The 26,176-nt window shown below is 44.4% G+C and overlaps 4 protein-coding genes across 5 annotated transcripts in view; 2 read left to right on the top strand and 2 right to left on the bottom strand.

Moving 5' to 3' along the window:
- siah2l (seven in absentia homolog 2 (Drosophila)-like) overlaps positions 1-11,388 on the top strand; it is a 31,940-nt gene extending 20,552 nt beyond the window's left edge. Inside the window, exon 3 of the mRNA XM_085174393.1 lies at positions 174-11,388. Within this exon, the coding sequence (XP_085030519.1) occupies positions 174-545 (372 nt within the window). The 3' untranslated portion in view covers positions 546-11,388. The remainder of the gene's footprint in view (positions 1-173) is intronic.
- The window catches only part of LOC146510531 (glutamate receptor 1-like), a 441,677-nt gene that overhangs the window by 132,012 nt on the left and 283,489 nt on the right, over positions 1-26,176 (bottom strand). The gene's annotated exons all lie outside the window — the stretch shown is intronic.
- rbmx2 (RNA binding motif protein X-linked 2) lies at positions 6,255-10,939 on the bottom strand. The gene is made up of 6 exons (XM_085174394.1): positions 10,836-10,939; positions 9,882-9,997; positions 8,851-8,902; positions 8,649-8,778; positions 7,075-7,258; positions 6,255-6,987 (listed from the first exon to the last, which is right to left on the bottom strand). The coding sequence occupies exons 1-6, from the start codon at positions 10,838-10,840 to the stop codon at positions 6,596-6,598; spliced, it is 879 nt and encodes a 292-aa protein (XP_085030520.1). The 5' UTR covers positions 10,841-10,939; the 3' UTR covers positions 6,255-6,595.
- ap4m1 (adaptor related protein complex 4 subunit mu 1) lies at positions 11,339-26,176 on the top strand. Of its 2 annotated transcripts, none has more exons than XM_085174387.1 (16): positions 11,339-11,468; positions 11,969-12,030; positions 12,147-12,232; positions 12,653-12,759; positions 12,859-12,955; positions 14,114-14,224; positions 15,367-15,444; positions 15,911-15,973; positions 16,177-16,243; positions 16,906-16,959; positions 18,532-18,638; positions 18,965-19,056; positions 22,404-22,448; positions 22,907-22,957; positions 24,618-24,735; positions 25,740-26,176. In XM_085174387.1, the coding sequence occupies exons 2-16, from the start codon at positions 11,973-11,975 to the stop codon at positions 25,929-25,931; spliced, it is 1,326 nt and encodes a 441-aa protein (XP_085030513.1). In that variant the 5' UTR covers positions 11,339-11,468; positions 11,969-11,972; the 3' UTR covers positions 25,932-26,176. The 2 variants fall into 2 exon arrangements, with proteins under 2 accessions (XP_085030513.1, XP_085030514.1); XM_085174388.1 differs by having other exon boundaries at positions 11,352-11,468; positions 11,972-12,030.

Here is a 26,176-nt window from a genome sequence, read left to right as displayed (position 1 = left end):
AGGATCACAAAGTGTTCTTAGATCTGACGTTTGTGTAAACGTTTCACCTTTTCTGCTCACGTCTCTGATACCACAGCAGTTCTTGCTTCCTCAGCTTTTTTTCCTCGTGATTTCAGGTGTGACGTGTGAAAACGTTGTTGTTTTCCTAATGGCTACTTGTTTCCGTGCTGCAGGGGGAGGACATCGTTTTCCTGGCGACGGACATCAATCTGCCGGGTGCCGTCGACTGGGTGATGATGCAGTCGTGTTTCAGCCACCACTTCATGCTGGTGCTGGAGAAGCAGGAGAAGTATGAAGGTCACCAGCAGTTCTTTGCTGTCGTGCTGCTCATCGGCACCCGTAAGCAGGCCGAAAACTTCGCCTATCGCCTGGAGCTAAACGGCAACCGGCGCCGGCTCACCTGGGAGGCCACGCCGCGCTCCATCCACGATGGCGTGGCCGCCGCCATCATGAACAGTGACTGTCTGGTCTTCGACACCTCCATCGCCCATCTGTTTGCTGACAATGGTAACCTGGGGATCAACGTCACCATCTCCATGTGCTGACGGAGCTGAGTGGAGCCTCCTGTCGGGGGAGGAGTTAAGGAGGTGCAGAGTGCACCTGCTGACAGCCTCGGTTGGAGTCGTTCGAGGAGTCAGCTCAAACAGTCAGCAGCTGCCCTTTGACCTCTGTGGTCAGCTAACGATGGACGTGGGGCAGAACGTCGCCTCGAGCCTCCAACACTCCTCGATGGAGGAACGGTCGGATCTGTTGTTTGACCGCAGCCAGGACGTCTGGCCTGGTTAGAAACTCCCGAGGACTCGGCCCTCATTGGTGGAAACAAACACTTCTCTCTGCCGAAGCAGCTCCCGCTTCCTGCGTCAGGTTAATCGGCTTCCTGTCAGGCCGGCGTGTTCACAATATTCTGCTCTGCAGTTCTGGTGCTATGACTTCACGTTCTTCACCAGCAGAGGCCAAATAACCACGACTGTTACCACATTCACAGTTAATGGTTCAGGAAACGTTTGCGTTCACGTCTCATTGTCGTTGTGTTACAGAGATCCTGAACAGTTTGGTTCATTAATAAACGTCAGAGTTCAGCTTCTTTACTGGTTAATGTGCAGATTATTTATTGTTTTGGGGTTTTTGTTGAAAGGAAGTGGAGAATGTAAAGATGTTTGCTTTAGTATCACATATAACAAGAAATCATCCAGTGTTTATAGGACAGAGTGGTGATGTTTTGGAAAGTGAGTCTAATCTTGTTGCCAACAGACCAAAAATATTCAGGAAATATTATTCAAGGTGAATTTGACTTCTTACAATAATCTCTGTGAAGGACTTATTGGAAACGATCTCCACGTCCACAGAGGTGAGGCGTGTGAAAATGTTTCTGCTGTAAAGTTTTAGTATGAAAGAGGATAAATGTCATTTTAAGACTGCAAAATGAGAAATTAGACACTTTTAATCCGAGGAAAATGTTTGTCTGACTTGTTAGTTTTCTTTGTCACGTGTCAGTAAATTAAAAACTGTCATTCTCATTCTCATTGGCTGTTTCCTCACACTTTGTTTTAACCTTTTAGCTTATTTGATAAACTCAGTAAAGAAAGGGCAGAGAGAGGAGGGCGGGGCGTCGGGCTCTCAGCTGTGGTTTTAATATGTATAGAAAATAATCTGCAGGTTAATCCGTCTGTCGTCATAAAAAAACAGCAGATGGTTTGAAAATGAAACAAACTGTGAAAAAGCTCCACAGACCTCGAGTCAGCTGGTGGAAGAAGGAAGAAGCAGTTCAGGTAAAGCAGAGTAATGTGAACACCAACATGCTGGCTGAGAGGTTGCCGGTTCAGATCCCTGCAGCTGACTGATGGCGGGTCTCTGACTGCAGGTCGGCCTTTGACCTGAGCTGTGCTCAGTTAATCCTCAGACTTTCTTTAATCTCTGATAAAAGCAGTAAAATGGAGGAATAATCCTCCCGTCCCTCCTCCTGCAGTCTGTTTAGCCGCCAGCGCCTTACTTTTCTACCGCTAACCACCTCCTCTCATTCACCCGCTTTCTGAAGGCGTCTTGGTGCTGATGCGCTGCGTCTGGGAAACAGAAAAACACAACGATGTGTTCAGAAGAACGGAGAGCTGCTCGTCTGCTCGACGCCACAGAGACACGACGGACACAAACTCTTGTATTTATGTGGAAATGTGGGTTTTAAAAACTAAAACGTGAAACCGTCATAGCAACTGACCAGAAAGATACCTCTGACCACAGACATGTCTGTAACTGAACCGCAAAGCCCTCAGAGCTCAGCGGCGTTTCCTCTGTGTTCATGAAGACGAAGAAAAGTCCAAAATAAGCCGATTTCTTCCCATCATTCATCCAAGTGTCTCATCCAGCTCCGGATTTTTCTTTAGAGAGCAGCTTTGTATGATTCAGAGTTACGTCTTATTCTGATTGGCTGACTTCTGGAAGCCTGTTGAGGCTTTTGAGCTGCAGTTCTTGTAGAAAAACACACCCGGCTCCTTTGTACCTGCTTGATGATTATCGTGTTTCTGTGGCGTGTTATGCTGACTGGTGGGTCGTGAACAGAAAACTGCAGATTTGAGCTTATTTGTCATAAATCTTGTCACATCCACATTTACAGAGTGGGGAGGAAAAAGGCTTATTAATGTGGCTGCTGTATGTGCACACAGTAGAAACACAGAGCAAACACTGCTTCTCTTTGTCTCCAGGTGTGTTTACCTCGACACGAGTGTCCTGGTTTCAGGCTCCCGTTTTTCCATTTGTGGATCATTTTGTGATTTTTTTTTTTTTTTTTTTTTGCTCGTTGCAGTTTGATGTGAAAAAAACAAACAATGAGAGCAGGAAACATCCTCACTGTGGGAGTGACGAAGAAAACCTTTTACTCTTCGGTTGAAAGTACGTTTACTTCCACATAGCAAAGAATCTTTATGGCACCATAAGAAAAATGCTGCCCCACACACACACACAGTTTTCCAGCCTCTGAACACCAACAATGAATCAGACTCAGTTTAACAGCCTTGGAGATGAAGCGTGAGGACGCACAGGGAAGTCCACAACCCGGGACGCTCGTGTCCACAGACACACTCAACAATAATCGCTTTCACGTCGCTCGCCGACTTTCCATGAAATATTTTGAGATATTGTAAATGAAGCTAAAGTGACCGTCTATTTTCTAAAGATTTATTCCTCCCACTCTTTGTTTTCACATGTATTTGTGCTGTTTGAGATTTTCACGTTTTCTACGCTCACAGTGATGTTTCTGTTGTAAAGCTCAGTTTGTGATGTTTCTGTAATAAACAGGTTTGTTTACGCTGACCTTCATGTTGGTATTCCTCCTTTCATTAATGAACTCAACTTTAGCTCCTCATCGTTTGGACACCTCAATATTTTAACATTTCAGTTCTAAACCATCAATAAAAAAATGAGCAAATTTTTTACCATATTTGGAAAAGAGGGCGGAGTACGTATTAAACTGGCTTCACTTTGAACTCAGGCTGATGCTGTGTACTTTCAGCTAGAGACACAATTTAGTCTTTAAGAAAATACCAGGACACTAAAATATTAAAGTTCTTTTCATCTTTTTCACATTTTTTACTGCTTTTGCTCAGTCAAAGTTTAGGCTTTTTTTTTTTTTATAAAGATTTGTTTTTAGGTACCTGCTAAGTGCCAGAAAGACGCTGTAGTTTGAGGATGTTCCCTCAGGAGCAGGTTCAAGTTGTCTCTGAGTCCATCCTGTGACCATATTTATGACACGGTAACAGAAAAAGAAACTTTTGTGGAAAAACTCGCAGTTCAAAAAATATTTTGATAAAAGATACGATCTTGAATTTGGAAGGACTGGGTCACAATCCAAATTTCACAAATTTATTTGCAATAAAATGTTTAAGTCATGTTATCCATCCATCCTTCCAAGTATGGATGGATGATTCAGTGCAGAGAGGTCTATTAACATAGTGAGTGAGAAAGGTGACTGGAAAGGAAAAACTCAATGCATCATGGGAATCCCCCGGCAGCCTACATCTATTGCAGCATAACTAAGGGAGGATTCAGGGTCACCTGGTCCAGCCCTAACTATATGCTTTAGCAAAAAGGAAAGTTTGAAGCCTAATCTTAAAAGTAGAGATAGTGTCTGTCTCCTGAATCCAAACTGGAAGCTGGTTCCACAGAAGAGGGGCCTGAAAACTGAAGGCTCTCCCTCCCATTCTACTTTTAAATACTCTAGGAACAACAAGTAGGCCTGCAGAGCGAGAGCGAAGTGCTCTAATAGGGTGATATGGTACTACAAGGTCATTAAGATAAGATGGGGCCTGATTATTTAAGACCTTGTATGTGAGGAGCAGGATTTTGAATTCTGGATTTAACAGGAAGCCAAAACAGGAGAAATCTGCTCTCTTTCTAGTCCCTGTCAGGACTCTTGCTGCAGCATTTTGGATTAGCTGAAGGCTTTTCAGGGAGTTTTTAGGACATCCTGATAATAATGAATTGCAGTCGTCCAGCCTGGAAGTAATAAATGCATGAACTAGTTTTTCAGCGTCACTCTGAGACAGGATATTTTTTACATTATTTTCTTACATATTTGTTTAATATGTGCGTTGAAGGACATATCCTGGTCAAAAATGACTCCAAGGTTCCTCACAGTGTTACTGGAGGCCAAGGTAATGCCATCCAGAGTAAGAATCTGGTTAGATACCATATTTCTAAGCTTTTCAGCGCCGAGTACAATGACCTCAGTTTTATCTGAGTTAAGAAGCAGAAAGTTAGTGGCCATCCAAGTCTTTATGTCTTTAAGACATTCCTGCAGTTTAACTAATTGGTGTGTGTTATCTGGCTTCATGGACAGATAGAGCTGGGTGTCATCTGCATAGCAGTGAAAATGTATGCTATGTCTTCTAATGATGCTGCCTAGGGGAAGCATGTATAATGTAAACAGAATTGGTCCTAGCACCGAACCCTGTGGAACTCCATAATTAACCTCAGTGTGTGAAGAGGACTCTCCATTTACATGCACAAATTGGAGTCTATTAGATAGATATGATACAAACCACTGCAGTGCAATACCTGTAATACCTACAGCATGTTCTAATCGCTCTAATAGGATATTATGGTCGACAGTATCGAACGCTGCACTGAGGTCAAGAAGGACAAGCACAGAGATGAGTCCACTGTCAGAGGCCATAAGAAGATCATTTGTAACCTTCACTAAAGCTGTTTCTGTGCTGTGATGAGCTCTGAAACCTGACTGAAACTCTTCAAATAAACCATTCCTCTGCAGATGATCTGTTAGCTGTTTGACAACTACTCTTTCAAGGATTTTTGATATGAAAGGAAGGTTGGAGATTGGCCTATAATTAGCTAAGACTGCTGGGTCTAGAGATGCTTTTTGAGTAAAGGTTTAACTGCAGCCACCTTGAAGGCCTGTGGTACATAGCCGATTATTAGAGATAGGTTGATCATATATAAGATCGAAGAATTAATCAATGGCAGGACTTCTTTGAGCAGTTTTGTAGGAATGGGGTCTAAAAGACACGTTGATGGTTTGGAGGAAGTAATTATTGAAGTTAACTCAGAACGATCAACTGTTCTTTTCATCAATCACTGATCAAAAGAACATCCAGATGTTTGAGCTTTACAGAGGTCCGTTTTTTTGAAGAGCAAGTTTTACCAGGACTCACGTACTTGTGATCTGAGGCATTTGTTTTCAGAGGACCCAGTATCCAGAGTCCTGGCACAGAAGATGTGAAATTATTAACATGATCAATCTCTTTGCGAGTTCAGGTAGCTGTTCTGAGCTGTGGTGGTGCACAGCAACAAGAAATCCAATCCTTTAACTCAGTGAACTTTCAGAAAGTCGTCTGCTGTGATGACGTATGTCAGCCACTGCTGTGGAATCTATTATTGTAGATTTTACTGTTATTATGAAATAAAAGAGGGCGTCAGGGGTTATTATTAAATGATGTTCAGTTTCTACGGCACAAATGCCAGATCAGGCTGCAGAGAGTAGACCTCATCACTGTAGCTTCTCTACATTAAAATATAATGGTGCTATATCAATAAACTAATTGATCTACTAATAGATTAAATGTATTGTTGATGTTATTTTCCGCATTTACACGAATGTTTAAATCTTCCATTAAAATAATTTTTTCTGAGCACAAAACCACACAAAGTCTTTTTCATTTATGCGACTTTTTCCAAATGTAAACAAACTGTTGAGGCGTCATGATGACGTCACCAGGACGGGCTTAAAATGAGTTCATGACAAAAACTAGAAATATTTATTTATTGTAAAACAAACATCAACGTTTTGTCAGACAGACGTGTGGACTAAACAGAAGCTGAACTTCAGACTCGCTGTGGTGCGACGAGCCCAGCAGTGACACCAGTGCTGGGCTGAATGTTTCCAGAGCTCACAGGACACAGAAGCATTTTCATTTATCAATAATACATGAAAGGCTGACATGAAACGAAATATCAAATCAATATCTAAGAATGGAGTAAATATATTCATTTGTGTTGATTTCAGCTTGGATTCAAACATCATGTCTGTTATTGTCTTCCAGTATTTAGCCATGTCCTTCTTCTGCGTCTGTCCTTCTGTCCGTCCTGTCTACCTCCTCCTGTCGTAGTCTCTGTCTCTCTCCCTTCGCCTGTCATCTCTGTCTCGATCTGTGTCTCTTCTTCTTTCTCTTTCCGTCTCTCGTCTTCTGTCAGTCTCCCTCTCGTGACCTCTCTTCCTTTCTTCCTCTCTCTGCCGATCTGCGTCTCTCCTCCTCCTCTCCTCCTCTTCCTCCCCTCTCAGTCTCTCGTTGTGTCTCGCTGTCTGTCCATTTGGTTGTCCTCCTGGCTTTGGCGGCGGCCCTCTCTGGTTGTATTTGTCGTACCCGGTGTCCTCTTTCTCCTCTTTGACTCTGACTGAAACAGGAGGTGGTGATGAAGAAGAGGCTCTGCTCTTCCTGTCCTTCTTCTTCTCCTTCTTCTTTTTCTTCTTCTCTTTCTTGTCTGAAACACAGAGCGCAGAATGAAGATAAATAAAAATCCACCTCGTCTTGTGTCAGGCGGGTTTCACATGACAGGATGTGACCTCACCTTTCTTGGGCTTCTTCACAGGTACGGCGTACTGCTCGTCATCCTCAGAGGAGGGGGAAGACTCGCCGACTTTGGGAGCGCAGCCCTCCTCCCTCAGATGCTTGGTCACGTCGTCGATGTCCTCGCCGTCTTTGGGGGGTCGGTAGTCTTTGACGTGGTCAACGCGAATCGTCCGACCTTTGATCTGACAGCACAAACCAACAGAGATCAACTCTCAGTGACCGCGTCACAAACAGCTGATAGTTCACATTAACTTCAGACTCACACTTGACAACAACATTAACAAACAGTCTCTGAGCCCGGCTCAGATTAGCCTTCACTCACTGCTCTTATACAACAGGCCTTCATATGAGTCTTTAAATAAATCTGTCCTCTGCTGTGTAACATCTGCCTCACATCCGTGATCGTTTCTCTAGTCTGACATCATCAGTGGAATGATCTGACTTCTTTTAATATAAGAATCAAAGTAAAAACACTGCAGGAAAAAGGTTTTCTGTCAACACAGGAGATCGAACCCTCTGGATGTTTTTGTTTTCTGATCATTTGCTGGAAAAAAACTGGGAAAAAAAAAAACTGCATTCTGGGTCATGTGACCATGTGGGATAGACGTCTGCTCACAACAAGCTCGAGGACATGAACGGATCCTTTAAATCTACATGAGTCAGGTGGCTTATCATGTAGCCACGACTCCTTCAGGGCCATTAAAACATTAAAACAACATCATAGTTCGGACAGACCACGCTGATGACACAATTTTACATCCTAAATTTTACAATTTCTTAAGAAACCTGGATCATCATCTCTGCAGCTGCTCCCTGTAAAACTCCAGTAAAGTGACTAAAAGCGATGAAGCCTCTTATCACGAGCACAAAAAGGCCTCGCGTGCCCGATACCCTCGAAAAACCTTCTTCAGGATCTAAAGTCGTTCTGTCAGAGCGAGAGCGAAGTGCTCTAATAGGGTGATATGGTACTACAAGGTCATTAAGATAAGATGGGGCCTGATTATTTAAGACCTTGTATGTGAGGAGCAGGATTTTGAATTCTGGATTTAACAGGAAGCCAAAACAGGAGAAATCTGCTCTCTCTTTCTAGTCCCTGTCAGGACTCTTGCTGCAGCATTTTGGATTAACTGAAGGCTTTTCAGTGAGTTTTTAGGACTTCCTGATAATAATGAATCACAGTCGTCCAGCCTGGAAGTAATAAATGCATGAACTAGTTTTTCAGCGTCACTCTGAGACAGGATATTTCTAACTTTAGAGATGTTGCACAAATGGAAGAAAGCAGTCTTACATATTTGTTTAATATGTGCGTTGAAGGACATGTCCTGGTCAAAAATGACTCCAGGATTTCTTAAATAATTAAACTGTAGTTTAACTTCATTTGTGTCATCTGGTGGCTGGATAAATATAGCTGGGTATCATCTGCATATCAGTGAAAGCAGATGTAGTGTTTTCCTGTATAACACAAACATGGACCTGTGGACCTCCATGACTGAATTCTGTGTTAACAGGAACAAACTGCAATCTATGAGTCAGATAAGATTCAGACCAGAGCAGCCGAGTGTGACCTTTCACCTTAATGCCGTTGAAGTTGTCGACGGCCAGGACGGTGCTCCTCTGGTCCTCATAGCAGATAAAACAGAAACCTTTGGACTTGCCGGTCTTCTTGTCACGTACGAGGTTGATGTTGACGATCTCTCCATACCTGACAGGACAAAGTGAATCACGGTGCTGCCCATCTGTGAGTCGTGTAGTTAAGAAAGGATGAGGTACTTACTGAGAGAAGACACAGATCAGGTCTCCTTCACTCAGCTCATATGGAAACCCTCCTGCAGAAAACAAAACATCCAAAACGCTGTTGATTCATTCTCCAAAAACCTTTCATTACTTCATCACTAACGTCAGCAACATCAACACTGCAACAACACAAAACATCCAGCAGATGCACACAAAACAACACTGCTGTTTCCAGTAGAAACACCTTTATTAAAGCTGAAGATACCATGGTGGGTGATGGTTCAGAGTGTTTCATGTAAAAGGAATATTTCCAAAAAGCCAAGTCTTCATCATCTTCATCAAACCTCTTCTCCAGAGGTGTGACTGTGAAACAGGATGTGTGGTTTTTAAACTAGCTTCATTGTTACCACCTCAGTAACTTATGCTTATGACGCACAGCTAACCTGCTCCAGAGCACGTGATGTTCAAGATTATAGATCAGCTGGTAGGAACTCGCCATCACCTGACCAATCAGATCTCTGAACAGCAGCTTCACCATCGCTCAGAGTACAGATTTTAAGGCGGTCTGAGGGGTTTTGTATCTATTTTAAGTGGGAATTTTCAACACAGACTACACGATCTGAGATGTCTCATGGATCTTCCAGATTGAGTGAAGTCATTTTCCAGAGATCTGATTGGTCCGTAGGGACCATGTTTTGATACCCGTCGATCATTTATCTGGAACATATGAAATATTGGTTTATGAAAAACCTCTTAAGCTTACGAATATATGACATGTGGAGCTGAAGCCGATCAGGAAGAGTTTGTGTTGCAGTGACAGAAACTTTGAAGTAGAAATGACAACCAATGGGAGCACAGGAAATCCCTGACTGACCAATGACCTTGGCAGACTGGTGACCACCTGTCAGCTCAGAAGTAAAGGATGGTGAATGATTCAGTCATGTGAGGATGTGGCTCCTAAAGAAAATCCTTTACTTCCTCTCAGTTTACATTTTTCCCTCAACTTTAAACTAACGATTATTTTCATTATCTGCTCCTCTGTGGATTATTCAGTTTGTCACGCAGTCTCACCAACAAAGACCCAGGCGCTGTCTTTGTATTCGCTGTGCCAGGAAACGGTCTCGTTGACCCCGAGGCTGGCTTCACGCTCGTTCAGCTCGTTTATCAGCTTCACCTTCGTTAGAGGACTGAAAACACAGAGAGAAGAGAAAGTGTTTCCTTCTCAGAATGCTGGTTCATAATCTGTAATTAATATGTGACAGTCATCTGCTTTCATCTCGTACAACCCAGCGTTTAAGTTTTATTTCTGCAAGGCTACATTTGAGGATTTGGAGAAGAAACATGAGCTTAATCATATGAGTTTATAATAAAAGGCAAAATTATAAAGACATAAGCCATAAACAGTAAAATATAAAAGAAATGTAATTTAAACCTAAACATAAGGCACAAACAGAACTTATTTTAAGACCACTGATTCCAGATGTGTGGAGCTTAATGACGTCTGTTTCTACAGACCAAACTCCATTCAGATTATGACTGATTTAAAGCCCCGTGAACACGCTGACAGGAACGCAACACGGGTGTTTGTGCTCTGTGAAGCTCTGATTCGTTTTTCTTTTAGTGAGCTAACACACATCCCGCAACGGTAAAGAAAATCGCCTATCGCCAAAACAGGAGGCGATGATCACCTATTCAAACTCTGGTCCAAGCTTCATTTTATGCTATTTTACTGTGTGCCGAATTGAAATAAGGCTCCTGTAATTGTATAATAACCGCAGAGAGTGTGTCTGATTATTTTATGGGGAACGTTGGTGGAAAATAAACATAAAATCTCAGGTTTTCTGAATGGAATTTGGGAGACGAGATTGTACATGAAGAAGTACTCAAACAATCTTCAAGCTGGCGCTTTTGGGTAGCGAATAGTCATTTTCGAATGGCTATAATCCTTACCCAATAGTTATCATTGATCAGTAAACGATTAAAAAAACCTTAAATTAAACGCTTAATAAGAAAATAATTACTTACTTCATGATCAACTATACGGTTTGTACATGAACGCTGTGCTGAAAATGGCTAATCTCACTGACAGAAACAACTTCCGTTTGAATTTCCGCCTCTGCTAGTGCTGCCCCCTGCGGTTAGGATGTCTTTAAAACAAGCTACATTTACACGGCTAAATATCTAAACTGTCATTAGTGTGAGTGACACCAATTGATATTGATAGAAAGACGATGTAGCTATAAAGGCTATTTATGGGGTTACATTTCTAAATATTTTAACTGGATTTTCACTCAAATTATCCTCCCGCACTGCTGGTGGCGCTGTGCGCTAATTGCGAGCTAATGACGCGGTTTGTAAACACTAACCTGTCACTGAGATGCTCTTGTGGTGTGTGTGGCAACTACCCGGATAGCCGGGAGCTAGCTTACAAACGAACTTTGTAAGCTTTTTAATTTCACCTTTTAACATTTTATTTTTGCCGTTTTGAGTTAATATATGCTGGGTTAGCTCACTCGAATTCCCAGTTACGATCAGTAAATTAGCTTTCCTTGCCAGTCATGGCTTCCTAGGGATAAAAGGGTTAAAAGAAACCTTTTTACTTTTTTATTTATTTATTTATTTATTTTTTACATCTGTTTCCCCGGAGGCCATCTGTGGGTGAGTAAATCAGTAACTGCTATTAACCTCAGCTTTACAAAATGAGCGTGAAAAGCTATTTTCCGCATGCTAATGGCTTTAGACTGAGGTCGCTTACAGTTTCCGTCATTTTAAAATATTTTGTCACTTATTCTAGCACATGTACGCATTAAAATCACATTTAAGGGTTTCCCGGATTATTTTGGTTCTAAAATCAAATTCGGCATAAGAATCATTAGAGCTGATTAAGGACGAAATATTTTATTGTCACCTGGGTGTTTGCATGAGGAGCTCTGAGGCTTCGATCTGCCTGAGGAAATCAAATCGTGGCCTCAGGTACTTACTTTAAGTCTCCTCTTTAAAAAAAACAACAACTTTTTCCTGATTGTACTTGATTTTATCTCCTTTATAGTGTTTTTATTTAGTTACCGATTTCTGTCACTTTATGCCTAATTATAACTAATTCATATAAGTAAATAAAGACGATTATTATTTTCTCATTTCTCCTGTGTGTCTCTCAGCAGGATGATCTCTCAGGTCTTCATCTTGTCCTCGAAGGGGGACCATCTCATTTACAAAGACTGTATCCTTCTGTTCCCACAGCTGGAAACAGCTCAGGACAAATCAAAGCTGTATGAATAATTGTATTGTGCTTTATTTATTTTGTGTGTAAACATCAACCTTGACCTGACCCACCAGTCCGTGGAGAAGCTGGTAACGACATTGTCAGTATTTTCTACGAGAAGGTCACGGCGCTGACCGGAGACCAGCCTCCGGTCGTCATGGTAAATAAATTATGGCTTCTTTTTATTGAGACACGCATACCTGCTGATTAATGCTCAGGACCATCCAAACACACTAAGTGGAGCTCAGACTTTTTGAAGGGTTTGTTGGAACAGTTAACCTCACAGCAGTTCGATTATTGGTCCGTGTGAATGACTCGGACTCCACATGATGTTCTGGTGTCTGTTTTGGTTCATTTCCATGACGTGGTCAGCTCTCCAGCTGCAAAAGCTGCTGCAATGCAGCAACATCTGCTCTGTGTCCGGACTTTGTCCAGTCAGCTCATAATTAAAAACATTTAAACCAACAATGAGCAGGTTGTTCTCAGATTTCAGAAGAAGGGATCATTATGTTTGATCATAATACCATTGTTATCGTATTTTCTCCTCATGTCCAGTTAAACATCTTTTGTTTTCCTGCAGAATCATAAGGATATTTACTTCGTCCACATCAGGCAGGGAGGACTGTACTGGGTCGCCACGACCACGGCGGGCTCCTCGCCGTTCACCATTACCGAGTTTCTCAACAGGTACGAGGTCATCCGTAAGCTGACTGCTTGTGTTTGAGGATGGCTGTGACCTCAGACAGTTTGAGGCTCCTGAGCTGACTGAGCGTGCTCTTGTTGCAGGTTAGCAGCTCTGGTTAAAGATTACTGCGGCAGCCTATCAGAGAAGTCGGTGCAGATGAACTTCGCCCTCATCTACGAGCTGCTGGACGAGATCGTGGTGAGTCTCTGTGCTGCCCCCCTTTTGGCTACAGGTGGTGCTGTAAAGTTTTAATATATGTAAAGAAGGACGTAGCCTCAAACCTGCACTCTTACAGACCTGAGGAAGACTCTGGTCTGACTGTGAAAATGAACGTATCGCACTTTTTCTGTGACCTCTGTTAATGCTGCACTGATGAGTTCATGATCTCATTCATTTCCCATGAATTTTCTTCCAATTATCCAAAGTCGTTTTTCACATCGGAAAGTTTTCCCGTTGGTGTGGAAGCAGTGTGGAGCTCGTTATCTCTCAGGTTTACAGCGAAGAAGTAAAAACATGAGCTGTGGGTGGAGCAGCATGTTTTCCTCTTCTTCTGTAGTGCAGATTCAGCACCTCCGGCTCCATCTCTCTTAGAGGGAAACAAGCATTTAGGCTACGTTCACTCTGCAGGTCTTGATGATCAAATCTGATTTTTTTGTCTGCTCGTTCACACTACAAATAAAATGCGACAGCAAACGCGCTCTAGTGTGAACGCTCAAAGCGGCCGCAAAAGAAGACGTCACACACAACGCGCTCTGTTTAGACCCAGAGCAACAGTATTGTTTGACTGATGACCTTAATATAAAGACTTCAGACTTTACGTTTCCCAATTTTTGCTTTAAGTTATTTTGTTATTTACATAATAATGTAAATAACCTAATAATGATCCTTATTGCTGTTTTAGAGGAGCGCTGCTTCAAAGGATAGTTGCAGATTTCTGTCAGAATCTGCAGATTATACAGAACAAAGAAAATGTTCACGTTTCTCCAACGTTGTCTTCCCAACAGTTTCACTGGATGGTCAGGAAACGTTCACGATGTCTTCTCCGGCGCTGATAATTGGCGTCTGTCTTGTGTTGGTGACGTAAAAGACGGATTTAATGCGACATGACCATCAAACAGCAGCTTTCTAAAACATCAGATATGTATCGGATTCAGGACCACATATGAAAGTGACCCAGATCGGATTTGAAAATATCGGATTTGTGCCGTTCACACTGTCACACCATGATCGGATATGGGTCGCATAGGGTCAAAAAAATCGGATTTGATGCGCTTTCACCTGCAGTGTGAACGTAGCTTTAGTCACGTTCACACTGCTCTGCTCGTGTAAACACCCTCCTCTCCTTCTGTCTGTCAGGACTACGGTTACATCCAGACGACGTCCTCTGACGTCCTGAAGAACTTCATCCAGACCGAAGCCGTCACCTCCAGGCCGTTCAGCCTGTTTGACCTCAGCAATGTGGGCCTGGTACAGTAACACCACCTCACCTGCTTGCTTTGTTTTCTTGACATTTAACAGCTTCGAGGGGAACCGCAGCATTTTTGTTTTCAGGTCATTCAAGGTGATTTGGCCCAGAGAAATAAGAACTGTCATAACAACAGGATTAAAAACAGGAGTTTCGGCTGAATCAGGTGTTCAGGACGTTTGCTTCAGTCAGAGGCTTTGGGCTTTTTTTTCTAAGGCAGCAGAAAACAAATATGTGAGCCGAGGTCCATGCCGTGCTTTGTAAATCTGTCCTTAGACACAGGGATGGATGTCATTTCCTCCAGCTGTCTGGTCTTAATGAGGCTCTGGATGAACTGCAGACGATAATCTGAGCTATGTTTTGAAGGTCGGTCTTCTTGGTTCCATAATGTCTCGACACAACTGCCTGTTTTGTTTTCTTCCTCCAAATTTTGAGGCTTTAAGGACGGATTACTCTGTCAGCGCTGGGCTCCTCCTCAAATCTGTGACCTTAAGTGCGTGCACCCAGGGCTGGACGTTACGGGAAGACGGCTTTGACCTCCTCAGTGCACGACTCTTATTAGCTCTGCTGCTGAATACAAGTGTTTCTTGTTGTTGTATGTTTCTGAGCACTCCTGGTTTCCCAGCAGCCCCTGTGTCTGGTTTTTGTTAAACATCCAGGGAACGTGTCTGTGCCGGGCTGGTCAAACTGGGCTGTAAAAGTTCATTATATCGTGTCTTCAGTCTGTTTGACTCTGTGAGTCAGTAAGGTTGTGCTCGTCTGCCTCAAGAAGGCAAGTTCGATTTATCGTCTTCACCTTTATTTTATAGAAGAAAAGAGAGTTTATATGAGAGGAGCATCACATCACCAAGATTTACTGAGCAGTGACAGCAGCGAGGATCAGACACCAGGAGAAACTGAGGGGATTTGGGGAGGAGGCGGGTTGCAAAGCAGCTGGCAGACAGGCTGCTGTAACGTTGACTGTTTTAGGGGAAACACTCTGCATGTTTGTGCCTTTGAGAGCTAACTGTGCTGGAACCTCAGAGCCTTCGTGGAGCTTTAATGGATTTTTATTTTTAGTTGAAAGTGTTCATTCTGCCGTCAGCTGACAGTCTGCTTTCACCGCGTTGTTTACCTTGTTTTTATTTGTTTGCTGTCGTTGCAGTTTGGAGCAGAGACGCAGCAAAGCAAAGTGGCTCCAAGCTCTGCAGCAACCAGACCGATCCAGTCCAGCAGAGAGCAGGTAAAACCCCGCACACCTGTGGGAGGGAAACAGCTGAGCGAGAGGACGCCGACAGCCTGACGGACGAGTGAAGAACAAGCTGCTCTCGTTTCAAGTCTGTGGATGATCTGTGGGCTCGTTTCCCTGGAGTGTGCTATATTCATATACATGTTTTTGTTTCTGGTGTAAAAATGTTCTTTAATTTTTCCAAGAAGATGAGCTGATTAGTTTAAGACGAAGGTTAAATCAACATTCAGAACACCTAAAGCCGAGGCAGTCGTCGATCGCTGAGATATGAGTTAGTAAAAGTTCAGTTCGGTCAGTTTTTATGGGAACTTTGAGCCATTTGCTCCGTTTTATAACCAGGTTTGGAGGTTTGAAACTGACTGTCAGATTTCAGTAAATAGTCTGGTCCCAGCTGGACTGAAAACTTCCTGGAAAAAACAGAACTTTTCATGTCCTCTGATCATCTGTGTGTGTTTTCCAGGGAGGGAAGAGCGAGATATTTGTGGACGTGATTGAGAGGATGACGGTCGTCCTCGGCTCCAACGTGAGTAACATCAGCGTGAGAAGAACAGTCACACCAAAAAAGCTTAAAAAGTTTCAGACTCACAACAAATAAGAGTGAATAATCTGAGGAATGTGTTGGTGTCAAAAAACATTTAATTACAAAAGATTTCTGAAATGAATCAAACAAAACAAAGAACTTTGTGCAGAGCTGTTGGGTGTGGTGAACTTTGGTTTGTGCTGCAGGGAGTTCTGATGAAGGCAGACGTGGAGGGCGAGATCAGAGTGAAGTGCTACATGCCGAGCTGCTCAGGTGAGACAGCGAGCCGCCACACAGGTGGTGTCTGTGGTTCAATCAGCTGGTCCCACTCAGACACATCTGACACTTGATGTGTCTGAAACTGGACTTTCCAAGGATCAGTGCTAAAGAAAAGATGAAGCGTCGTATGTTCTCCAGTGAGTTGGAGGATTTAAAGTCACTTCCTGACGACTGATTTTACTCGTTTAAACGAGAGGAAACAAATCAGATCAGTCTGCAGTTTTGCTGAGATGTGAAGTCGTACCAGCAACTTCCCATCAAACAGAGAAACGCACAATCAAACACACAGCTGTCATTACGGTTGATGATGTCATAGGTGGCGCACGCAGCAGCCAGTCCAATGAGAAAAGGCGAGCCTTTAAAAGGCTGCGTCTCGTTTATTCTGAGTGGTGTTGATGCACTTTTTGTTGTTGTTGTGTTATTATTATTATTATTATTACAATGTGAACAAACGCCTCATAATGAGCCAATAAAGATGTTTTTGTCTTGTGTAGCTCTCCTCTGATCTGAATTAAACTAATCCAGCAGCAGCGAGTGAACCAGTACAACAAAAATGTTGTATGTTAATACTTGTGATTTGTTTCTTTGTCTCTAACATCTGAAGCGATGTCATCTTCTCGTCTCAGTCTGGTGTGTCTGTGCTGTCTCTTTAACAGAGATGCGAATCGGACTGAACGAAGAGTTCAGCATCGGCAAGTCTCAGCTCAGAGGTAAAGACGCACAATCACATCGCAGACTTTATGTTGTCATCACAGAGTAAATGCAGCACATATGACGTCCACGATCTGTGTTCAGTAGTGAGTGAAGAGGCAGAAGGAAGGCTCGTATAAGCCTGGCCTGCAGATTTGACATTAAAACTATTCTAAGAACCAGACAAAGATGGACTGCAGGAATCTGAGTTTGTACCAGTGAAGGAGATAAACAACAGTCGTCTGCACAGAAACAGGATTTAACTGATATTACTTACATATGAAGAAGAGCATCCATCAGCTTCTCCTTCTCAGGGTCGCTCACATTCACTCACATGTTGCATGATGGTGGAATTGAACTCAGGACCTTCTTGCTGTGCACCAACAGTGCTAACCACCACCGAGCTGCCACACTTCTAAGTGACAAGTAATTTGAAGACAAAGTTTTTCACTATTGTTTGCAGTTCTGTAAGAACTGAGTCAGCAGCAACTACAACCTCCATAAGCAGCATTAATTTGCAGTGACTGTTTTCTGTGTCACTTTCAGGCTCTCACATCACTGTGGGGCGATTTTGGTCCACTCTATATTCGAGTTGTTCGTTCATGCACAGCTCTCTCAGGTCTGCACTTTGACTGGACCGCTGCAGCTTGATTGGTTTATTTTTCAGCTGTTCTGTTGGAGATTTGCTGCTGTACTCGGGATCATTGTCCTGTTGACGACCCAGTTTGGTCCGAGCTTTATCTGTGGGACTCTGGTATACAGAGTTTATCTAATCTATGGTGCTGTGTTCTTTGTACAGAGGCTTTCTCCTACAGCCCTTACAAACCTGTCATGATCGTTGACTGTTAGCATGCTAACTGAGGCCTGAGCAGCATCACACGCTCTGAGCCGGGGTGAAGTCGCTGGGACGTCCTGACAGGACTGCAGACCAGCAAACTGACCTTATAGAGGTGATCACACTTAGTGGTGTGATCAGTGATTATCAGCACCGGGTCAGACTGCAGGGGACGTTTGCTGTTACTCACTTTCATGCAGTTATTTGTGTTTCTGATTCACACCGTTCATGCTGACACGCTGAAATGTTGCAGCCGTGTTTTTGTTCAGCGATCACATCAAAGTGAAGTGTGAGTAGAAAGACAAACTGAGCCGTGCACGATGTCCGTCCTCATAAACACAGAGCAGCGTTAAACGTGCTTCATCCTGTCGGTGTTATTAAAAACCGCACGGCTTCATTTCCTCTGAGATTTCATTTCCTGCTGCTGTTTGTGTTCTTGCTGTTCACAGATGCAGGCGTCTTTATTTTGGTATTTGTTTGCTTATTAGCTTCACGGTGGATTTAAAGGTTTGAAGGTCGGCACGTACTGAGCGGGGCTGGTTAAAGAGTCCGGACTGCGGCTGCCGTCAGTACTCTGGGAGCCCCCGAATCCTGAAAAGTCTGGATTCAGATTAGTCGGTGATGTTTCTCAGACAACATTGTGACCCAGTTTTTTTGTGGGTCATGATGTTGGATCCACATCTGGATGGACTCCCATCACTAGAGGATGTGCAGGTTAAAATGAAGTGTGTGACCTGCCGCGTTTGTTCCTGTTCAGGTTACGGAGCCGCCGTTCGGGTGGACGAGTGCAGCTTTCACCAGGCGGTGCGGCTGGACGAGTTTGACAGCCATCGGATCCTCCGACTGTGTCCCAGCCAGGGAGAGGTGATCCTAATCCTACAATATTACATACAGAGACACCCAACAATCATATGACCCCTATTAACAGCACTTTGGCGACAGTGGGAAGGAAAAACTCCCTTTTAACAGGAAGCGACAGCTTTGCTTTGCTCCTCAGCACCATCAGAGGAGCATGAAGGAGCTGCCTGAGCACTCACCTGTTGCAGGGTTACGTCAGCAGCGCTCTGGTTTCTTTCTGTAACACACGAGCAACACTGAAACGTTTCGCTCACATCATCAGATCAGACTGAACTCTGTGTGCAGTTTGTTCCTCGACTGCTCCTCATGCTCTTCATCTCCTCCTCTGGCAGCAAACTGTGATGCAGTACCAGCTCAGCGACGACCTGCCATCTGCGCTGCCTTTCCGACTCTTCCCCACCATCGAGAGAGACAACGGAGGAAGGTAGGACCTTCATCACATCCACACAAACTACATGAGGTTCAGAAACCTGCAGTTCCTCTAACGTCCAGCAGAGGCTCCGGCGGTGCGCTGTCTCCTCAGACTCCCCAGGTAAAATGTGGCGTGGCCTCCTTAAACGATTCTCATAAAACCTGTAAGTTAAACAAATACTTTGCAAACATGAAACAGGCGACTGCTGAGTGACGGACACACTCAGCAGCTGGTTGCAGGTCCTGCTCTGAGAACAGGGCGAGGTTGTTGTTGGACAGTTGTGCCAGCAGAGGGCAGACAGTCTGAGCAGGTGTTTCACCTCCTGCAGGCAGGTGAGGTTTGATCGGTGAAAGCGTGAGCTCTGGCGCCCCCTTTCAGGTATATTCGCCTGATTCTTCACCCGTTTGTTCGCTCCTTCCCTGAGCTCAAACTGACATTTAACGGCCATAAAGGGAAAAACGTGCTGGAAAACAGGAAGCAGGCTGCTCCAGCAGTTTTCAGCCTACACCCTGTTAACAGGCTTTCTTCCATCGTTTCCTGCTGCTTTAGTGCAGCTCGCCTTCTATTCCTGTACATGCGGACGCCAGCTTCGTCCTTTATAGCAGGGTCGGCAACCTTTCTGATGATGAGTGCATCTAAAGTTTGCTCAGAGGTCAAAGGGCCATATGATTGCATTAGCAATAAATTTAATAATGCTCTATATGAACAGTTACACACTTTATAGATTATATTTGTTCAGATGTTGGCAGCTGTCAGTGAATAGTTATCAGCTGTTATTAAACAAAAAAAGACTTTTTATCCATAACAGCAAATGAACTGAACAACAGAAAATACAAATGCTATTTATGGTCTCCTCACAACAATGATAAGAAAAATAAACTGAGCCAATATGTTTGTTAATACAGAGACACACATGTTAATGTGATCTCTGGTCTCCCACACATATATTGGAGCCAAATCCTGTCCATAAGGCCTCTGCAATGTTCTGAAGACAGTTAAAGTTGTCAGGTAGTGACGTCCAGCAGGTGAACATGCAGCTTTGAATGAAAACGCTGTTGTGACAGTGATGTACAGTCTTGTTGTATGATTTCTATACATTTTACATCAGATAAAAACTTTGGTTGTAAGATTCAGATAATTATTTATTAAAAACGAGACATTTTAAATGAGAATAAGAAAGTATGTCTTTGTGCCCCCTCTCCCTGTTAAAGCCCTACCTGCCCCCCTGGCAACACTTTGCTAGACCCGCCCCTGCACAGCTATCAGCTGTCAGCTACTTAGAAAAGGATCCTGGTGTTATTTGTCTCTCAGAAACAGTTCATAACTTCAACTCATCCATGTCACCTAAAAGGTAAACCTGTTTCTCCATCACCTGTTCAGCTCTGATGATTCAGTAAGGACATCTCCTGGTTTCATCTTCATGTTTCCCTCTCACCACATATCCAAACCCACATCATGACCAGCAGCTTTACAGCTAAAATCTAACAACAGCTGATCAAGCTTAAACGTGCTGCTGTTGTTCAGCGCGACATCAGCTGGTTTCCTCTTTCTGGTGCAAAGTGGGCGATAAACAAACAAGAGAGAAAAGCTGATCAGCTGATCATTGATCAGTTTCATGATTGAAGTAGCAACAGGAGAGAGAGAATGAGAGGAGAAGAGGCAGCTGTGCAGCAAAGACAGAAAAACTCCAGCTTTGTGTCTTTTTCATTGTAGCTGAAGTCCGAGACAAACTGTTCCTTTTCAGCTCAACACGAAATGCGTAATAATTTCTCTCAATACGAGACGATTCCGTCTTTTTACGGGACGGTTGGCAACTCTACTAACTAACCTTATGAACAAAATAAAGTTCACTATCAGTAACATCATAGCACCACCCAGCTGTATATAAACTCCGTCATGCTAGCTCACGCAGTACGAGTTATTGTAACTGACTGTAAAAAGTCAGCATAACAAAAATAAACTCCACCTAAACTTGGTTTATATCTGACCAGATAGACTGCAGGTCATAACTTCTTACCTGAAGTTCAGTTCACCTGATACTCGGACCGGCGCCCGCCTCAGGTCTCTGCTCTTCCTGCCTCCCCTTTCTCTCATCCACCTGCTGCCTCTGTGGAAGCTCCACCATAGCACCACCAAACAACTGACTTATTTTTACACATCGACCAGATCCTGACCAATCCACCAGCTTTCATCGTTTATACTGTTACAAAAAAAAAAATCATCGGCCCATAAAAACGAAAACTCACCATCGGGCCAGTCCAGCTATGGTTGTGCCATCAGTTAACCCAGGGTTGCCGGCCCTGCTTTATAGTAACACCTGCAGCCTCAGTGAGAGCTGTGAGCACAAAACTCATCAGGCTGACAGCAGATTTAGCCAACAGGCCTGTGCAGTGCTGACTGTCACACCGTAACCATGTGACTGTATTTGGATAAGAGGGGGATACTGAGCCATCATTGAATCCCAGAGAGTGGATCATCATCATCATCATCATCATCATCATCATCATCATCCTGGTGACTCTTCAGTCTCAGCTGACTGCAGCTTTCCAACCTTATAAACTCCACATTTGCATAATGACTGAAATAACTCCACTGATGAACAATGGTGCCGAGAGCTCAGTTTCATGATCAATAATATGCAAATGATTGTTGATCATATCAGCTGAAGCTACCTAACTTCAGTTTGCAGCATCCCATCTGCAAACTGATGCTAAAAAACGTCCAATTAACATCCCAGAATTTCACCAAAACTGGAGCTCAGACTTCCTGTTGGTCCAACAGCCCGACAGCAGGATTATTATAGAAATGCTCCAAAAGCAGCGACGCGCCCCTGATGGAAACTATAACCCTTAATGCAGGTTAAACACATGAGTGTGAAGTGATGTGCAGAGAAGGAAGAGTTTGTGTTTCAGGCTGTAAACATGTTTGTTTCTGGTGTGGGGACCCACTCACCGCTGCAGCCTCTAGTGGACATTAGAGGAACTGCAGTATAGGACTTTAGCTCAGGAACGTGTATTTAAATTGTAACTGAACTTAAAACTGAAGCATAGAATAAACTGATTATTAAAGCTCGTTAACCTAAAGTTAACCTGCTGACCTGCCAGCCTGTCTCTGTGTTTCGTTCATTTTATCAGCGAACAAGAAAACCTTCTGCAGTAAAGTCACATCACAGTTTACTGGCAGACTTTGTGTTTCAGTTTTCGGTGACTAAAACTTCTCCATTTATTTTATTTCTTTAGTTTTGACCTTGTGGAGATCAGCTCGTTCACTAACATCACACAGCTCACAGCTTTACTCGGCACCATCGTGGTTTTGTTGTAGCTGGTTTTATTAACTCTGGGAGTTTCTCCTGTCTGCAGGCTGCTGATGTACATGAAGCTTCGCTGCGATCTGCCACCAAAGAGGTCTGTTTGCATCCCACATATTTACACAGAAAGCGCTTCAGGTGCAGCAGGTGTGTTTGAATGATTCACGGCGTCCGTGTTGGAAACGACACGAGCTGCTGTCGGCCAGACGCCACTTTAAAGGGCCAGCGCACCAAATTAAAAAGGAGAGGGGGCAGCAGGGGCTCACACAATCCAGAGGCATGATGGGAAGTGTAGTCCAGTCTTTTTAGAGTTTGAGGATATCTGAGTCTCCTTTCCTCTCAGCTGTTTAAGATAAAGAAGGATTATTGTGATCTGAGGAGGGAAGCGAGCAGAATAATGTTACTTTGAGTGAATCACAGCTTTGGAGAAAAAGCTTTAACAGCTTTTTCTATGATCACTGTAAACAAAGCGAGGAGCGAGCTGAGGCGTCAGTGCCGCGCTCGAGTGATGATGACAGATCAGGATGATGATGACGTCATTGTTTTGTTTTGCAGCGCCGCCATCAACGTGTGTGCCACCATCCCCGTCCCCAAAGGCTCTGTGAGGTGAGGCGCTGCCATTCAAACCAGCTGCTGCTTCTCATGGAAATCAGTCTGTATGTAAACGCAGCGCCGGCGCTTCGATTTGAATGTGACTCAGTTGTTGTTCTGCACGTCACTGACACCTGCCCGAACAGGAAGCTCAAGGCCAGACGAGAGTTCCTCGAGCCTGTGGAGAAAGCGCGGCTCTTCTTAGAAGTGTTTTAAATGGAGAACAACATTAGCAAAGTAGGAGGGGCGGTTCTTATTTGTTAAGGAAAGTCATGGAAATCAAAGTCAGCGATGTGTGGACACAGAGTCCTGCTGCACAGTCACAGGAAACGCCTGCAGTGACGTACAGGCAGCAGTGTTGGTTTAGAGTCCAAACCAGTCAAATCATAAAGAAATCAATTTACTTAAAAGCCTGTCAAACGCACAGATCACATGATCAGATGTAATCCACTGATCAGAAAGATTACAGCGCCGCTTTTTAATCACTGTGCCGTCATTTCAATGAAACATCAGGGACACTGATCGGGGGGGAAATCAGGTTCAACAACGAGACAAACCCTAAACAGGACACTTTGCATTTGGCTGGTCTGTGTCACTGCTGCTAGCAGGAGGTGATACCTGTGGAGGGTGCACAGGTAGTCCAGCTCTTTGCTGCGTCTCCAGCACCGTCTCAGGTCCTTAACCATCAGCAGGGCCGTATCTGCTGCTCTGTGTCAGAGCGACACACATCTCTGAGCAGACAATCAGAAGAGGGTGGCCCGAGGGCTCGCCGTCCTCTGGTGCTCAGTGCCCAGCACCGTGGAGCCCGACTTACACAAGCTCCACACAGAGTCTGGCAGCACTCAGGCCGGGCGGCAGAGGGGTCGCGGTTTCTCGCTCCGTCCAGGCGTAAATCTTCCAGCTTCTCCACAGCAGGTGTGAGCTGAGGTTTCTGTACAGCTTGTGTTAATGTGGCAAACTCGCAGCGATGAAGTTTTACAACGTTTTAAGAAAAATGTTTCAAAAGTTTAAAGTTTAACCTCCTAAGACACGAACTCTTTCATGGCCTGATTGAGACCCGATGAATGTAAAAACAAAGAATTACCTGATTTTTATTTTTTACCTGATTTTTGTTTTTGATGAAAATGACATCCACGTAGGAGGACATTCGTTTTAAATTTTGATAGAATAAGTAAGTGGATATCAGGCCCTTGTAGAGCAAAAACTAGTATTTTGGTTTAGACAACCCAAAATGTGATGGACGCCAGGTCCTAGGAGGTTAAAGTCTGATGGTTAAAGTCCAGACGGCTTTGAGCTGCTTGAATCAGAATGAAGTCTCATCTGAGGCCTTGCTTTACAAACTGCTGCCGACAGCTGCGAGTGATTGATGAACGCTGCGTCCTTCCTGTTGGACGTTACGCTCGCCGTGACTGGAGAGCTGAGGTCAGTTTAACGACCACAGAGTTCAGTTACAGACGGAGCAGCATTGTGGAAAATGACGGTTACATCAGCTGAAAGCTGCCGTCAGGATTACCAATCAAATCATGTCTGAAAGCTTCTCCGCCTCGCCGCCGCACACTGAGATTATGTCTGTAACAGCAGCCAGGTGACCTCTGACCTCTGGCGGGGGTGGTGTGCGGTTTGCGGCAGGTTGTCAGGTGTGAACGAAGCCGCTCACGTTTGTTTGTTTGCTCAGTTTGTCGCAGGAGCTGAGCAGCCCGGATCAGAGCGCCGAGCTGAAGCCGCAGAGCCGAGCCGTCGTCTGGCAGATCGCTCGCTTCGCTGGAGGGACGCAGCTCTCAGCGCTGTTCAAGGTAAACGGCCTGTATTTGTGTAGCACGTCACACATTCAGTCACACACTGGTGATGGCAGCTACGTTGTAGCCACAGCCGCCCTGGGGCGAGGCTGCCGGACACTGGCGCCACCGGGCTCTCTGACCACCACCAGTAGGCAACGGGTGAAGTGTCTTGCCCAAGGACACAACGACGGAGACTGTCGGAGCCGGGGCTCGAACCGGCAACCTTCTGATTACGAGACGAACTGCCAACTCTTGAGCGACGATCGCCCCGTGTGTGGTGACCACACGCCTGGAATATCTGTAGATTTGTTCACACTAACAATCAAATACACAAACTCTTGTGATGTAATTTTCAAACACATCAATGTAAGACGGGCGACACTGAACCGCTTCCTCCAGCTTCACAAAAACGAAGCGCAAACATGGCCGCCATCACAGCAGTGACAACAACGATCGGGAGCTCCAATCACACGTTATTCTTCATGCTTCACGCCCTCAGTTACAGCGTGCTGATCGCTCTGTTAGGTCTGAAAGGACATCCTCCAAACAAGAGGCAAAATGGTCATGTGATCACTGAAATCAAGATGGAGGACGGTGCAGTGATGTGTCTAATCCTAAGAAACAGTTCAGGTTTTGTGCTTTGAAGGAAACAGACGGGCCAATTGGAAAAAGCCTGAGTACGGCGTGTTTTCACATGACTGTCCCGTGAAAACACGCTAATCTGATTCATTACCATCAATGTGATTAAAAGTTCCTAGAAAACAGAAATATTAATAGAGGGAACGTTTAGCTTCCGTCACGCTGGCTGCTCACACAGGCCGAAGGCTGGTAGTGACCGCCCGGCAACCACCGGTCGCTAGGGAATAATATGAATTTACCGAGAGGTTTGCGAATGTTTGTGCGAATCTGCAGACAGGTGAAAACCTCGGCTGCCTGTAGTTTGTGTGAAAGATGACAAGTTATCACATGAACATATAAATGATTAACCCCTCCCCTCACCTTTGTCCCCCTGTTTTCAGCTGGAGGTCCCCAGCCTCAGCTCGGCCTCTATGTTGGAGGTCGGTCCGGTGGGTCTGAGCTTCGAGCTGCCGAAGATCACCGCCACGGGGCTGCAGATCCGCTTCCTGCGCCTGTCGCCCATCCAGCCCGGCCCCTCGCAGCGTTGGGTCCGATACGTCACCCACTCGGACTCCTACACGATCCGGATCTGAACATTTGGATGATCTTACTGACTGATCACAGGACTGGAGACGAGACACGTGACATCAATAACGCAAATGTGATTCTCGCGGTTTCGTCCTTTTGTGACTGTGTTTGGTGGTTTGTGCAGAATCGGAGCTTCGTGCTGATTCAGTTGAATCATTTCTGCTCGCTGACCAGTTCCACTTCTCTTTGTCCTCCTTCCATTTAACCTTTAGGCATGACATAAAGTTGAAATTAAAATTGAGCTTTAGGA

Source organism: Neolamprologus multifasciatus, chromosome 10 (assembly GCF_963576455.1).
Source record: "Neolamprologus multifasciatus chromosome 10, fNeoMul1.2, whole genome shotgun sequence".
NCBI classification, from domain to species: Eukaryota; Metazoa; Chordata; class Actinopteri; order Cichliformes; family Cichlidae; genus Neolamprologus; species Neolamprologus multifasciatus.
Note: the sequence above shows the minus strand (reverse complement) of the source record. Positions and strands in the feature narration are given on the sequence as shown.

Excerpts from the sequence above, each read along its gene's own strand:
- rbmx2 (XM_085174394.1), bottom strand. Across the intron at positions 7,259-8,648 it reads ACAACTTCAACGGCATTAAG|ATCAAAGGTCGGACGATTCG; the intron begins GTGAAAGGTCAC and ends TTGTGCTGTCAG. Across the intron at positions 6,988-7,074 it reads TGTGAAGAAGCCCAAGAAAG|ACAAGAAAGAGAAGAAGAAA; the intron begins GTGAGGTCACAT and ends TCTGTGTTTCAG.
- ap4m1 (XM_085174387.1), top strand. The coding sequence starts at position 11,973 with ATGATCTCTCAGGTCTTCATCTTGTCCTCGAAGGGGGACCATCTCATT. Across the intron at positions 19,057-22,403 it reads GAGAGAGACAACGGAGGAAG|GCTGCTGATGTACATGAAGC; the intron begins GTAGGACCTTCA and ends TCCTGTCTGCAG. Across the intron at positions 22,449-22,906 it reads TGCGATCTGCCACCAAAGAG|CGCCGCCATCAACGTGTGTG; the intron begins GTCTGTTTGCAT and ends TTTGTTTTGCAG.